This window comes from Platalea leucorodia (genome assembly GCF_965183815.1).
Source record: "Platalea leucorodia genome assembly, chromosome: 2".
Taxonomy (NCBI): Eukaryota; Metazoa; Chordata; class Aves; order Pelecaniformes; family Threskiornithidae; genus Platalea; species Platalea leucorodia.
In genome coordinates this window covers 20,131,372-20,145,645 of record NC_138824.1, presented here as the reverse complement: position 1 = coordinate 20,145,645, position 14,274 = coordinate 20,131,372, and the positions used below count along the sequence as shown (strand labels likewise).

At 43.4% G+C, this 14,274-nt stretch overlaps 1 protein-coding gene across 1 annotated transcript in view; it reads left to right on the top strand.

Annotated features, from left to right (window-relative positions):
* Positions 1-218: 218 nt before the first annotated feature.
* Positions 219-14,274, top strand: part of ZDHHC20 (zDHHC palmitoyltransferase 20) — a 45,270-nt gene continuing 31,214 nt past the window's right edge. The window contains exon 1 of the mRNA XM_082304635.1: positions 219-397. Within this exon, the coding sequence (XP_082160761.1) occupies positions 280-397 (118 nt within the window). The 5' untranslated portion in view covers positions 219-279. The remainder of the gene's footprint in view (positions 398-14,274) is intronic.

Genomic DNA, 14,274 nt, shown 5'->3' with positions numbered 1-14,274 from the left:
ACGGCCCCGCCGGTGCAGGGTGAAACCCCCATGACGGACCCGTCCCCGGCGGAGGGCGAGGGGCGGGAGGCAGCGGCGGGACGCTGAGGCGTGTCGGCGCCCGCGGGAGGGAGGCGGTTGCGGACGCCGGGGCCGTCCCTCTCCCGCCCACTGCGGCCCGCCCAGGGCCTGCCCGCCCGCCCGCCCGGGACCGGCTCCGCAGCGGCGGCCGTAGCTGCAGCCGCCGCCGCCCGTTGCAGCGCCGGCGCCGATGCCTCCTGCGGCCGCCCGGCAGGGAAGATGGCGCCGTCCCACGTCCTCAAGTGTTGCCAGAAGGTGCTGGCCTGGGTGCCCGTGGCCTTCATCGCCCTGGTCGTGGCCTGGTCCTACTACGCCTACGTGGTGGAGCTGTGTGCGTGTGAGTGGACGGGCAGGGTCGCGGGCGCCGGGAGCTGCCAGCCGGGCGGGAAGGACCCCTCGCCACCCGCCTCCTCCGGGGCCGCCTTCTCCCCTGCGCCCCGGCGGGATTTCCTTTCCTTTCGCCCGCCTCAGGCTTTCCTTCAGGCGGGCGAGAGGAGCCCCCCTTCCCCTAGGCGCTCCCTCCGGCGCCGGGTTTACCTGTTGTCCCCCCGCCTCAGGCGCCCTCCCGGAGCCGCGGGCGAGGACGGCGGGAGCCCGCGCTCAGGCGCCTCATGGCGGCGGGGTCCTGGCCCGGGGTCGCCTGTGGAGAAGCGAGGGACGGAGACGGGGGCGAGGAGGCCCAAGCGGGAGGTCCGGGGCACTTCGTTTGGGGACAGGCCCCTCGGGGAGGCGGTGAGGGGCAGGGACCCCACGAGGGCTCCATGGGGGCTGCCGGAGCCTTCGTGGGGTCTCTGTCCCTCGTGTCTCCCCGGGAGAAGTTTCCCTTCTATTTTTCTGTTGTTAATCCGTTTTCCTGATGTATCAAATAACTCCTTGACCACCTTATGCAGGTATTTATTCCGCCCCCCCCCCCCCCCCCAATTAAGAAGTCCAGTGTCATTGAAGCATAATGAGGCTGAAAACATCCCGCTTAAGCGGGCCGGGGAAAGGATTTAGGGCTTATGGGGATTTGTCAGGCCGCGTCAAGGCTTTCTGGAGGAGAGCTCAGCGTTATGTAAATCTGACGGGCAGGCGGTGTCGGTCAGGGTGATATTTACCCTTTTCTGTCTTCAGGAGGGAACTTCAGTTCAGGAGGATGTTGGCTTTCTCCGGGCAGGTTAAACGCAGCGGCACGGCGATGCACAGTATTTGGCAGACTTGGTAAAACTTGGAAGCAGCGTAGGAAAACTAAGGAATGCGTTACTGAGCATTTGGCATGTTTAAGTAAGGAAGCTGAAATTAAAAGGAAAAAAAAAAAAGTACGAAGAACTATTTTAAGCTACATATGGGTCCTGCCTCGTGTCTGTAGGTCCTTGCACTTCTTGCTATTTGTGTAAAATATGTGCTTTGATATCCCTAGCTAGACATAAAAGGCTTGCATATACTTTATATCTGGGCAAACTTGTAAAGACATCCTTCCATTAGAAATAATCAGTTACTTTTTTTCTGCAGGACTTAGGTTTTTTGATAACTTTTCTGAATGCCCATGGTATTTCACAGCCTTTTGTTTTAGCTTTACATATGCGGACTGGAACATAAACCACAGGCAGAAAGTTATTTGGACTTAAAATAGTAGAAATATAGTTGTAAAATAACGCTTGTTGAGGTATTACGTGAAATGTTGACATGAGAGAGTTGCAAATATGTCAGTGTATCTAAACTTGCCAGATTGCTATGGTTTAGTAGTCTGTGTGAGTAAATAGTGCTGGTTTTCTGTGAAAATCGTGCTTAAAACTATAAGCACTTGGAACCAAATTTTAGACAATGTTTAAGACTGGAGGTTTGGGGCATGGGTAGTTGTTACAGCGGTCCCGAGAGGGGCTGTGTGAGGTTATAGACTCACATTTTACGGATGTGATGTGAAGGTTTTCTGTACCCGCTACAGTCTGACCGGTATGACGAAAGGCAGATTAGGGCTATGCGTTTCTTCTCTTAATCACTGAGGTTTTGTTCTTTGCTTAAGAGACTTGTCCAGGGTCGCACAGGTGGTCTCTGGCTGAGTTGGGAACAGAACCTCAACCTCCCAAGTCCCAGCTCTATATCTTGATCATAGAGTGCGTCAGGTCTGGGTGCTGGTGAATAAACTGTAGAGAGCCCTTCTGAGTTCATTAGGGTTTCATTTGTGTGAAAAATGTGTGAAAGGGTTGGCTCCTAGGCGAGAACTTTCACATCTGGTTTCTAGACATCTGGCACTTTTTGCTCGCAAATCAGCTTTATTCTTAACATCTGCACATACAGACTACAAAGAAAAAGTGGTCCTTTAATAAGAAAATTACTGATTTTTATTGCTGTCACTGAATTTTACAGTTGTTACCCATCTAAATCATACTTGGTGACCAAGGGTTTTATTTTTCTGTGAGTTTTTTCTGTTGTGGGTTTTGGTTTGGGGGTTTTTGTTTGTTTCTTTCTTTTTAACCTGTTGAATTTTGTTTATGCTCTTGATAAAAGGTCATCTCATCAAGGGAGAGGAAAGGGGGTTTGCGTTTGGGTTTTTTGGTTGTGGGTTTTCCTTTTTCTTTGTGGGCTTTTTCTTTTACACTGCAGTTGAGTTCAAACCGGCATAGGGAGGATTTATAGCGAAATACAGAATTTTCTGTTTCTCTTGGCAGGTATATTTACTTTCTCCCAGTGCTCCTTATGTTTTATTTTGGTTTGAGAACCACTGCACTGTGTACTATGAAGAAGAGCAACGATGTGTGTTTAGTGCACAGCTAATGAATGAGATGGCGCTGACCTCTGCAGATGTTCACATACGGCAGGTGCAGAAGCAGGGCTTATGGCTTGTTGCACCTCTGTGGCCTTGGCAAAGGGCACAATATGCAGCTGATATGTGCCTGGGTGAAGGAAAAGACAGATGGGAGGAAGGGAAGCTTTAGAAAAGAGGAGGCACAATAGAAAAATTCAAGTAAATACTGAGTGTAAAAGAGAAATTGAAACCCCACAGACACTGGTGTTTTCTCAAAGGTTATTTTTAAAGATTAGATAACTGTTAAGATGTGAAGCTAACAAGGAAACAGGAAGAGAGAAAGCCTTCATCCCCCCAACTATTTCTTCTTCCTCTTTTTTTTTTTTTCTCCTTGTAGTCCCTGCTCATGTATTAAAGGTTAAACATATGTATTGAGTTAGTAGATCAAGTGGGAAGCCAAGCTTAATGTAGTATCATTAAATATTCCTAATAACCAAAGTAGAACATGGTATTGTAAAGTTGGGGCTGCTTCTTTCATCACCCTTTTCTCCTCTGCTGGAGTGCTCACATTGCTCAATGTCTTACTTTTGGTGTCTGATGGACTCAGTCTTACTCTGTAATTCACTGCTAGTATGTATTTACTTGGTTATGCCTCTTCTATAACCCTAAATTATATTACTTACATACTGGCTATGAACACTGAGGAGGACTGGTGTGGACAAGATGAAAGGAGACTCATGAGCTAGTCTATTGTTTTCCTCCCATGGAAACTGCCAGCATCATTGTATCTCTGAAGCATTGATGTTGTATGCTGGCGAACACTGCCTTCTTTAGACCACTATTGCTGTGTAGTTGTGATCTATCAGGTAAATTAGCTACTAAAGCTAATTGGAAAGGTGAAAACGGCTGTTTCTCACCAAATGCATAGAAGTTGAGGGAATGTCAGCAGAGTGGAAAAAAATCTGTGAACACATGTAACTGAAGGAACTGCAAAAGACTCGAGGCAACATCTCATTCATGTTTTTTTTGTTTTGAAGTAGAAAAACATGAATGAACACCTTCTTACTAGATTATTTCTTCTTTTCACACATAACTTGCCCAGAGCTCTGTTTGCAAGAAAGCACACCTAGAAATAAATAACGGATGTTGTAAAATAGCTTTTCATTCATTTAAAACCATTTCATGTGTTCTTTCTTGTTATCAAAACATGTTTTGCTTTTAACATTCCTTTTGTAAACAATGGCTGTATTATGCTGTTAGTGAATTCAACCGATTGTGTCTGCTTACCACATCCCTCAGAAGCTCAGAAAGAGGGGAGCTCTTCTTTTATGTTTCGTTTTCACTTATGGCTGACTTGTATCTTATTACTATCCCAAATGTTTTTTTAAGTGATTGGCTGTAATACGGACTAACTAGAGGGTGGTCAGAAGACACTGTTTTGACACACGTAGTAGGAGTTGGTGGGTGAAGCCAGCCGATTTCCTACAGACAACCCTTTTGCTAAAACACTAGCAGAATTTGGTAGTGCCGTCTGCACTGAGAAAAAGAGAAAGACATTAACTTTGGCTGAGCTGTCTGCAGATCGTAACTAAGGTGTATTGGCTGGTTTTATTTTAAAAAAATACTAAAAAATAATTTTAAATCTTGTTCAGGTTAGGGGTTTACTTCTATAGGGAGAACGGTATGTTCTGAAAAGCACAGTCCTGGCTCTTCTCCTGGGCTGAGAGTTGTAAGGAGAATGGCTTGTTTTATGGATTTACTAGTCTTGTAAATGTATGAGTGTTTTCATGCCTCACACTCCGCAAAGTATGGAAAAATGTGATTTTTCAAAGCTACGGGAGTAACTAGTTGTGTGTTCTTTTCATAGCATCTACTTGCAGAAAGATTTGGCTTTTTTTAATACTGTATAATGTCTTAATGTGTCTAAAATCCTGGCAAACAAAGCAGTTTGTAATTTAGAATACATAACTTCATGTTAATGGTGCAAATTGAACTCCTTACTGTTCCAGGAGACTGCAACAGCTCTTGTCAGGAGGGAGATAGCTCTGATTTCCCCAAAGCACGGTCCACATGAGAAGCACGTGGTGATCTGTTGTAATGCTCCCATCTGAAGTGTCTGTTACATAAACAGAGAGCAGGTAATTCCATCTGCCTCCTCCAGAAGAAATCTCTACTGAAAATGCTAATGCAGTAGCTATCAAGCAATGGCAAAGTGATATTAACAGCAGTGTGTCAGTAACTTCTGATTTGCAGCTACAGAAAAAGCTAAAGTATCAGCACCGAAGTACAACATTTGCATGTGAAGCATGCAAAAAGCATTCCCGTAGGAAAAGAGGGTTACCTTTCAAGAAAAGGAAGAGCAAATTAAACAGCTTAGATCGTTAGTAACAGTCAGCTGTTTATGTGCCTCTCACGAATTTCAAAATAAAGAAGTTGAACTGCTTTGGATGGACGTAGTTGTGTAGTGTCTTGGCTCAAGTGTGCATATTATCTTAAATGAGAACCTTTTTCTGTTACTATAAATACATAAAATTCCTGTTGAGGTCCTCAGACTGGATACAAATGTATTGGAAAACTAGACGCTCAGCTTGAGTAGAAAAATTGTCTGCCTTCTTATATGGTGCTTTGCACTGTATTGGTCATATTAGTTTATAAGGATGGTTGGGCACGTGCCCTTTATATGGCATGAATCTGCTCTCTTGGCAGTCCTCTAATGAAAAGTGTTCCAAGAGCAACAGAACTAGTCAGCCTAGTTTCCTGGCGAGTTGTCTTGTGTCTGCTCGTCCTACTCTTCTGCCAGCAGAAGGACTCCATCCCTCGTCTCCCTCCCAGCTGTCTATCTGCAGTGCCCACCCCAGCCCCAGTCCTCCGTCGTCAGTTTTCCCCTCTATTTGCTAAACCACTCCTGACAGCTCTGCAGTAGTTGGCATCTTTCCTTGGTCCCTAGTTACCATTTGGTCAAGAAGTGTGGTGCGGTGGCGAGTTTGGTGTTGCTTAGCTTGCCGGGGGGCAGGCAGAAAATGAGCACCTGAGCTCAGAGCAGCTATTTCCTAACAGGGAGCGTGCGCTTGTTTCTTCTACCCATGCAACAGCTTTGGTGAAACTTACTGGCATATACTTAATGTGAGACCTCCACTGAGCTTCAAAGCTTGGCTGAAACTGGTCCATCGGCAGGATGGCTTTGGAGCAGGGGAGGGAAGGGGCTTAGGGAAAGCAGGGAGCTGAAGTATCCAAGCTGAAGCAGGAGCTCTGCTTGTGGTGTTACTCTTTTGTTGTAGCTGTGATCACTCATTGCTGCAGCGCTTCCTGATTGCCTTTTAGATGTGGACTATAAAGCTTTTTGTTCTTGGTTGGAAAGGGCTTAGATAGTATGAGTATTTAAGGTTATGAAAAATAACTTCTCACAAATTTTTTTGCTGTCTAATTTTTCTCTGGTAACAACAATAGGAGCTTTCTGTATGCCTTTAGAGTTAGAACAGTGAACTAAAAAGTCACTTTAATTTTTAACCAGGGGTTTTACATTACTTCATCACTTACTAGTCTCCCAGTTTTCCTACAAGATGCTATGGGTAAAAGGACCAGAATTTCAAGTGTATGTTTTCAGTAGACATTATTTTGAGGTCATTGACCCTCTGCATACTGTGAACTTCAGGTTCTGCTGTCTGTTGAAATTTAAATAATTAAAACTTTATTCTCTAGCAGCTCATATTTTTATGAGTTAATGTAGACATGCTTTCCATAATCAAAGAATTTACGGTGATACAAAGATGGGCATCTGAGCTGAGTTCTCGTGCACCTGTGGCAGATGAAACACTCGGGTGGCACTGTACCTGCTCTTACTTTTGGAACTTGAGACTGCCTGTGATGGAAAACGGGAGTAGGAGAGGTCCTAGTTGTCTGTCTAAAATTGTGCTTGTAAATACTGAGGGTTCATGGGGTTAATTTTTCACCCATTCAATACATCAGTGTTTATCCAACTCTTCTTGTTCAACCATTTCTTACAACTATAAGAGTTTATGCTGGTTTAACATGTACTTTCCATACATGTGTTATAAACTATAGGTTCCTGGGTTTCCTGAAACAGCTTTTACAGAGTTTTCAACTAGGTAATTAGCTCCTCCCCACCTGGTGCATATTCTTTCTGTAACAGGACAAGAGTATCCATTTTTCTCTCATTAGTATGTATGAAATTTAATAGAAATGCTTGAGAAGTAACCACAGGCCACTTTTCTGTGTAAGCTGAATCTCCACCAAGGTGAATCAGGTACAAAAGGGATAATGAGACCACAACAAATATATTTGCTCTTTTAGCCGCTTCCCCAATATTACCTCCTTCTGCTGTCACTAAATTGTTTCCTGTAGGATGTGCTTAACTCCTCCTGTCCTGGGTCAAGAAAAAAAACCCTAGACTTTTCCCCCTTTTCTGTTTACCTCCCCCCCCCCCCCCCCCCCCCATCCTCGGTGGAGTGCCTCCTACGTAACCTTTGACTGTCTTCTCTTATCTGTGCTAAAAAATGAGTTCCTCCTCTGCAGTATTTCAAGCCTCTGCTTTTCCTTTTTTTCGAAAGGCCAAATGGCTCATCTGTTCCTTATTCATGTTCCCTTTTGACTATTAAAATTGTCTTCCAAGATTGTCGAAGAGAACTGGATCACGAGAACAGCATGCTTTGTCTTTGTAGTTTCTGCAGTGCTCTCTCTGATGCTATATATGGTGCAGCATTGTCTTAAATGTGAAGCACGGAACCATTTTAGTCATATGATATACAGAGAGATCGAGTCAGGGGTTTATGCAGGGTTTTTTTGTTTGTGGTATTTCAGTTGTGCATTCTGATGTGTGTTTGTCTCCAGAGTGGGGAATTCTTATGCATCTCTTGTGAAGCACTAAGCAGGGAGATAGCTCTTTTTTTCTTTTTTCCTCTTTTTTTTTTTTTTTTTTAGCCTATTTGGGACAAAAAAATTTTAGAGATGGAAGTAATAATTCATCTGGAATTAGGCAAGCTGCTGCTGAAGAGAGGATGAAACAAAATTTAAATTAAATCTAAGTAACCTTGAGAGGAACAGACATGATTTGTTTGAAGCAACCTAAAGAGACAGTTATTTTATAAGCTGGTTTACAGTTGTCTGTGATAGACTTAAAGCTGTACGTTAAGTGCCTCAGCTACTGCCTTGTCATGGTGTGAATGGAGAGAACCTGCTATTGTACCTTGACAAATAGTCATTGCTTTTTAGGTTTGTCAAGTTTGGATTAAAAAAACAGAAGTGAAGTGTATTTCCACAATGCTGGGATTGATGGCTGAAGGCTTTCACGTCTGTGGGTTTGTGACATGCAGATTTACCCGAACATTGCAAAGGAGCCCAAAACAGAGCAAAACTTGGTTTCTGTTATGTTATGAAAAATCCTATGTAACTAACATGCAGGTCTTTTTTTATAGTATCTGGAAAAGGATGCGAGTTGTGCATAGGATTTTTGTGGGGATCTTTTGTGTCTGTATATTTTTAGACAAGTCTTGTCTAAAAGTCTTCAGACAAGTGGCTGCACCTCCTGATCCCATCCTGGTTTGTGTTTCTGTGTGGCTTCTCAGGAGGCAGCAGGTTTAAGGGTCTGGGTCACCTTGCACTTAGTTGTAGATGTTTACAAGTAATAGCTTTCCTGATCTAACTTGATGCATACATCAAACTCTACTCATTTCTTGCTAGGCAGTTCGCTAGTCCTGCTGTGTTACATCCAGTGCTTTGCCACGGGAGCCCTAATGCATCTCTCAGATGTAGCAGACAGTACTGTTTCTTCCCTTGGCACACGTTGCGTTAGGATTTATAGTATTTCAGCTGACCTTTTACAGAGTCCTGAGTTAATGCTTTCCAAGAATATGTGGTGAACTGTCAGCAGGCAGGTGAGCTCTGAGGATTTTATTTATTTATTTATTGGAAGCAATATTTACTGAATGAGAGCTGTATGGATGACAGGCCATGCTCTTTGTATGCTTGCCTCTCTGTTTACTCTGCAGTACTTTCTAAGTTTTAGTACGGATCTTCTGGAGTATCCAAAAATCCCTTTGCAGTGGCTTGTGCAGTCTTTGTGCTGTCACTTTTTCATGTTCCGAAGTGGTCTGGTAGTTAAATTAGACCTGGTGCAACAAAAACCTGTCCTTCTGACCCTGTCCTCTAGCTGAAACTTTCTGTCCTGTTATCCCTGATGTTTTTTCCCCTCTGCAGCACCTGGTTCTTTTGTTATGTTCCTGGGGAGTCGCTGGTATTTCTTCCTTTTTGGAAGGAAACTAGAGGAAGTAGCTTTAGCTACAGTCAAGGTTTGTCCCGAGATATTTTCAGTCCAAGTAAGGTTTAACAAGTGACATTTTGTTTTGCAAGAAGAACAAGCAGCAAAGCTTCCAGCATGAAAAGATGGCAGCATTTGTTATCAACCAATTTGATGAGCCATATATGGACAGATTCTGTAAATCATAAATTATGAGAAGTCTTTGAACCTTTATTTATTCTGTAAATATTTTGATAATAAAATAATAAAGTATTAAATATTTATTAATATTTACAAGTCCGGTATGTTGAAGACATGAATCCCCCACCATTAAACTTTCCCACAACTAGCAGACATGCTTTTAAATGACATGTTTTTCAAAACAAAACTTGCTTAAAGGGCTTTATTCAAAAGGTTGGCCTACTAATATCTTGATGGGAGTTCATGTAAATTGCGTTACTGGCTGCTACGTTGTTAATGTGTTGCTGGCAGAGAATTAGCTCTTTTCATCATAGGTAGTTCCATACTTAATCTCAGGTGGCAAATACCAATCAAACCTGACCAATGCTACAAAAAAATTGAACTTAAAACTTCATTTGAGGAATCCAGTGACTTAACGTATGGGAGGAGGTCAGCTTGCTGGGCAGTTTGATTTCTCCCATTACCTGATGAACTTGGCAGCAGCAAAATCCTTCTCTCAGAAAACAGAGTGCCCAATACTTTGTAATGAGATTTAGAAGGAGATTGTTGTCCGGAGAGTTTTTCAAGGAGATTTTATCCTAATATTTGAGGAAACACTTGTTGCAAGCAGAGTCAGTAAGTAAGGAGACAAGTGATTTTGGAAGAGTCCGAAGCCAAATGCAAAGAAGGGTACCTGATTAACGAAGTGGATCCGTGCTGTCTGCTGATGGTTCTCGCCACTGGGCGATGCTTAACGTCTGCAGGTCACAGCAGCTGTGTCTGGAATCTTTCTTCCCCATGAACTGACACTTCTGCCCTCCTGCTGTCATGCCTCTCAGCTGTGTGGAATAGCTAAATAAAGACTGTCGTGCTCTTTTCATCTGTTTAGAGTAGAAGTAAATGGATTTACTAGTAGCGTCCTGAGCCATATGACGCTTGGCTTTGCGTGACCTTAATATTCAAGGTAGGTATTGACTGGCAGTTACAACTGCGAATTAGTGAAGAGTGTTCTTTTATTGAAAAGAAAATTACCTTAATTACCTGAAAAATTCTGTTACGTGCATGAATTGTATGTTGGTTTTTGGTTGGGTGGGGGTTTTTGTTTGTTTTGGTTTTTTACTTTAAATATATTGATGGTTTCTAGCATTACCTGCAGAACACCTCATCTTGTGCAAGGTGTATAGGACAACTCCGTACAACATATGATACTAGCACTCTTGTCAACACCACCCGATTACCCTGTTTGTCTCTCCTATCTCTTGCAAGTATCCTAGCAGTGTCTTAACTACAGAACCACTGGAGCTACTCCTAACACAACAAGCCCTTTCACATATCCAGTGTAGTGTTACTATGAGCTTGATCTGGCCACTCTGAGTGTAAATGTCCCTCCTTCAAATGTAAATGGAATTAATTAGTGGTGTGGACATAAGCTACCTCCACTCAGATGCTTCTCAGTTTCCATGCCTTTCTGCCGATTGTGTTTTTTCTTATTCCCTGATGTGCCAGAGGGAGCACAGCTCGCTGACTCGTGCAAGTAAGAGCTCTCTTTGTCTTTCAGGAAGAAACCAGGCTTTCTTTTGACCGTGTCTGATAGCTTAAAGGCAATATTGGAAACAACTTATGTGAAGCACTTCCAAACTACTGAGCGATAAAGCTGTTATTGTTATGATAAAGTAGAAGTTTTGGGGGAAGAACTGTATGAAGAAAGTCCAATAATTCGAGTAAGCAGCTGAGGAAATCGTGTGGAAGTAATGCTAGGGTTTAAAATCCATCAAAATGCAAATAGAATGAGCAGTGGCAATAGTGATTAAATAGCTGAAGAAAATCGAGTTATATTAGGTTTCTTTGGGCAATTATGGTAAATTGAAAGTGAATAGTGCTTCTCAGGGAATAGGGCTTTTCAGGGACAACAAACCTGGTACGTTGCTGCAGCTGAATGCTAACTTCATATACAGAAAAAGCCTGTAGTTATTTGGGCTGATACATCCCTTAATATATTATGGTTTTTAGTGCGGACACAAGTGTGGGACTGTGAGGTTAAGAGCTGGCAACACGTCCTCCTGCATGCTAACCAAGTATAGCTCTTGGTTTTGAAATAATTTAAAACGTGCAGGCATCCTCAGTAGTAAGACCATTAGGAGACCTTTGGTATAACTTTTGGGAATATTTTGTAGAGGTACAGGTAAGGAGCCATCTGTAGGATTTTGTGGCTTGCAGACGTCAGCTGCCTTTGTAGCTGCATTTGTGAACTGTGGAAGTGGTAGCACAGAATTTACTGTTTCCAGAATATACAGCAGAAATCTTTTCAGTTGTCATAGCTTAATTCATTGCTAAATGTAACTCAGTACCCAAGGAGTATCTTGCATTGATTATGCTAATTTCTGCTGTAGCCCTGTTTTGTATTTATGCACGTACTCTCTGCATTGAGGCTGAAAAGACCTTGGCTAAATAAAAAACTCCTTTATTATTGTGATAAGAGAATGTTTTCTGAGCAGCAAGCCTCTGGCTGCTCTAAGTTACTTGTTATAGTGAAAGAATTGTGTTAATACTGTTTTAACCATACAACAAATCATAATGATGGCTTAATAATAAAATAGGTCTGCAGTGCAGCTTGAACTGCCTTATTTGAAATATTAATTCATTTTACCTGTCCCTGTGATAATGCTGCTTTGAATCCTGTAGCAATGGGCATGGCAATCATGAACATAGAAAATCTGGTGGCCATAAACAACAGAGCATCCCCCTGGCAGCAAGGTGTCTCTTCCCTGGCTGCATTTTCTTCCTCCTGTCTCCTCCCACCTCAGGTTTCTCCCCCCCCCCACTCCCTGCAGTGCCTTTGAAGGCATCATCTTGTGATCACTTGAAGTAGCAAAGCAGCTCACTCAAGTGATGCTGCCGGGCACAGTGTGTGTGAGGCGTTTGGGCTCTAGCTCATGTGCTTGTGGAAACAGCTGTGCTGCTCTAAGGCGTCGGTGGCCCTGGCAGGGTTTCTTCTCCTCTCATGACTGACACTGCGTAACCCAGGACACCATTCACCCTTCATCACTGCAATTCCCTGCTGTTTGTGGTCACTCAAACTTGCCTTCATTGGTAGCTCAAACCTGACCTGAAGTGTCTGGGAAGGCAAGTGCTTGCTTTTGCTATGTCTGTCTGCCATAGGGGAGTAGGTGGATGGTTAAGAGGGGTAACTTCATACACCCCTGCAGCAAGAGCTGTCCACCACAGGTCGTGCCTCTGAGACAAGCATTATGTTAGACCTGGGCGATGGTGCACCCATGCTGCAGACCAGCCCCAGGCAGTGCTACTGCTGGAGCACGCAGTGTGGCAATGCGTGCTGCTTCATGCTGCCGCAGCACGAAGGCCTGTGGAGCCACCTCTCCTGCCTCACTGTTCTATAAAATGTTACTTTCTGAATTACCTAGCAGGGCATTGGGGGGAAACCTGTGTCCTGTTCTTGGAGATCTGGAGTAAAAAAAATACATCAATGTAGCAGCATATGAAGATAAAACAATTCTAGGTTTGTATGGCTCAAATTTCTGCAGAGGACATTCATTCCATCTCGTGGCAAGTCATGTGTGCAATTCCTGGGCCCCCATAGCCTTTCGACAGGGACCTGGCAGCATCTTCCTGCGTTGGCTTTTGGCTACATGATGCTGTCAACTCAGTCGTCTTGAGTCATTTGTCTAAAAACAACTCCCTGCTGCTTAGGGAGGAAAGCACCTAGTGGGTGCCTGCCAGTCAGGAAATAAGAAATAGCTCAGTGTGGAAAGGTCATAGAATTACGGCTTTTAGAGAACAGTGGAGAGGTGCTAAGGTCTTCAAGCTCTGGCGCTGCCCTGTAACAGAAGTCAAATGAGTATTTGTTCAAAGAAATTCATTCATTGTCTGTCCCGTTTGTGTCAGTAAGTAACGTTTCTACCATCTTCGTGTGAGTGGTCAAGATCTGTATTTGCAAATGGGAATTATGTTACTGTAAATCTAAGTTACGCTTTCAATTAAATGCCCTTCTCTGAACAAATGAAAAACTTGGGATAATGTCAGTGGTGCTTGCCTTTGCAGATAGGGTAGCGCCCGTGGAGAGTTTCTGCTGAGCTTCAGTACTGGTAACTTCTGGAAATATGTATGTGTGTGTGTGTATATATATTTTAACCCTTTTCCTTAAAAACTGAGAAAAGTTAAGGCTGTACATCTGGTGAAGGGATGCAATTGCAAATTTATCATTCTTTCTTCCCACCCATGAGGAATGTCAGCCAAAATGTGAATGTTACTCTTGAGATTCATGGAAGGGCTGTAATACCCACGGTATGACTCTTGCTAGGAGCCATCGTGGGAGGGGGCGGGGGGAAATAAACATAGCACATCAGTAACAAGATCAGTTATTTTCCTTTTCTATACTTCTACGTTAGTTGCAGTTGAATTCCTTGCTCTTCAAGGAGCATATCTGGCTTTGATTGGAGTATGTCTTTTAGGGGGGTAGGGAGATGCGGTGTGTGGGTTTTGTAGAGTGGTGGGGTTTTTTCTTCCAAGGTTGAAGGCAAATGTGTCTTCTTTTAGCATGCCTCTTGCAAGGTCTTGGCAGATCATTCCACCTCTTTGCCTCAGAATAGATTGGCGTTTTTTCCTATTATGCAGTGATTTGGAAGGTGCTTGAACACTTCGTAGCAATCCTGAAAATAAGCCTGAAACTGAAAGCAAACCAGCTCCCTAAACATACTTGCTCTTCCAAGATGTTCTGGGAGGTTTCCTTGAAGCAGCTTTAAAAATTCTCCAGAGCTTTCTGAAATTTGCACCCCTATCAGTTCATACTCCAAGAAGAATGCTTCCAACAAATGACATTTTCCCCCCAGTCTCATTTGTTATACAACTAATGATGTCCCTATGTTTGCACGATTGTTTCCTGTGATAATCTATAGGCTTCCGCCTCTTTCATTCTTGTGACATAGGTGAGATGAAAGATAACAGACAACAATGTAAGAAAGAGTATCTAGAAAGAGGTGTAATGAACAACTGGGGTCATGAAGGCAAAAGTGTCTTTGCTGCCAGGGGTGATGCTAGG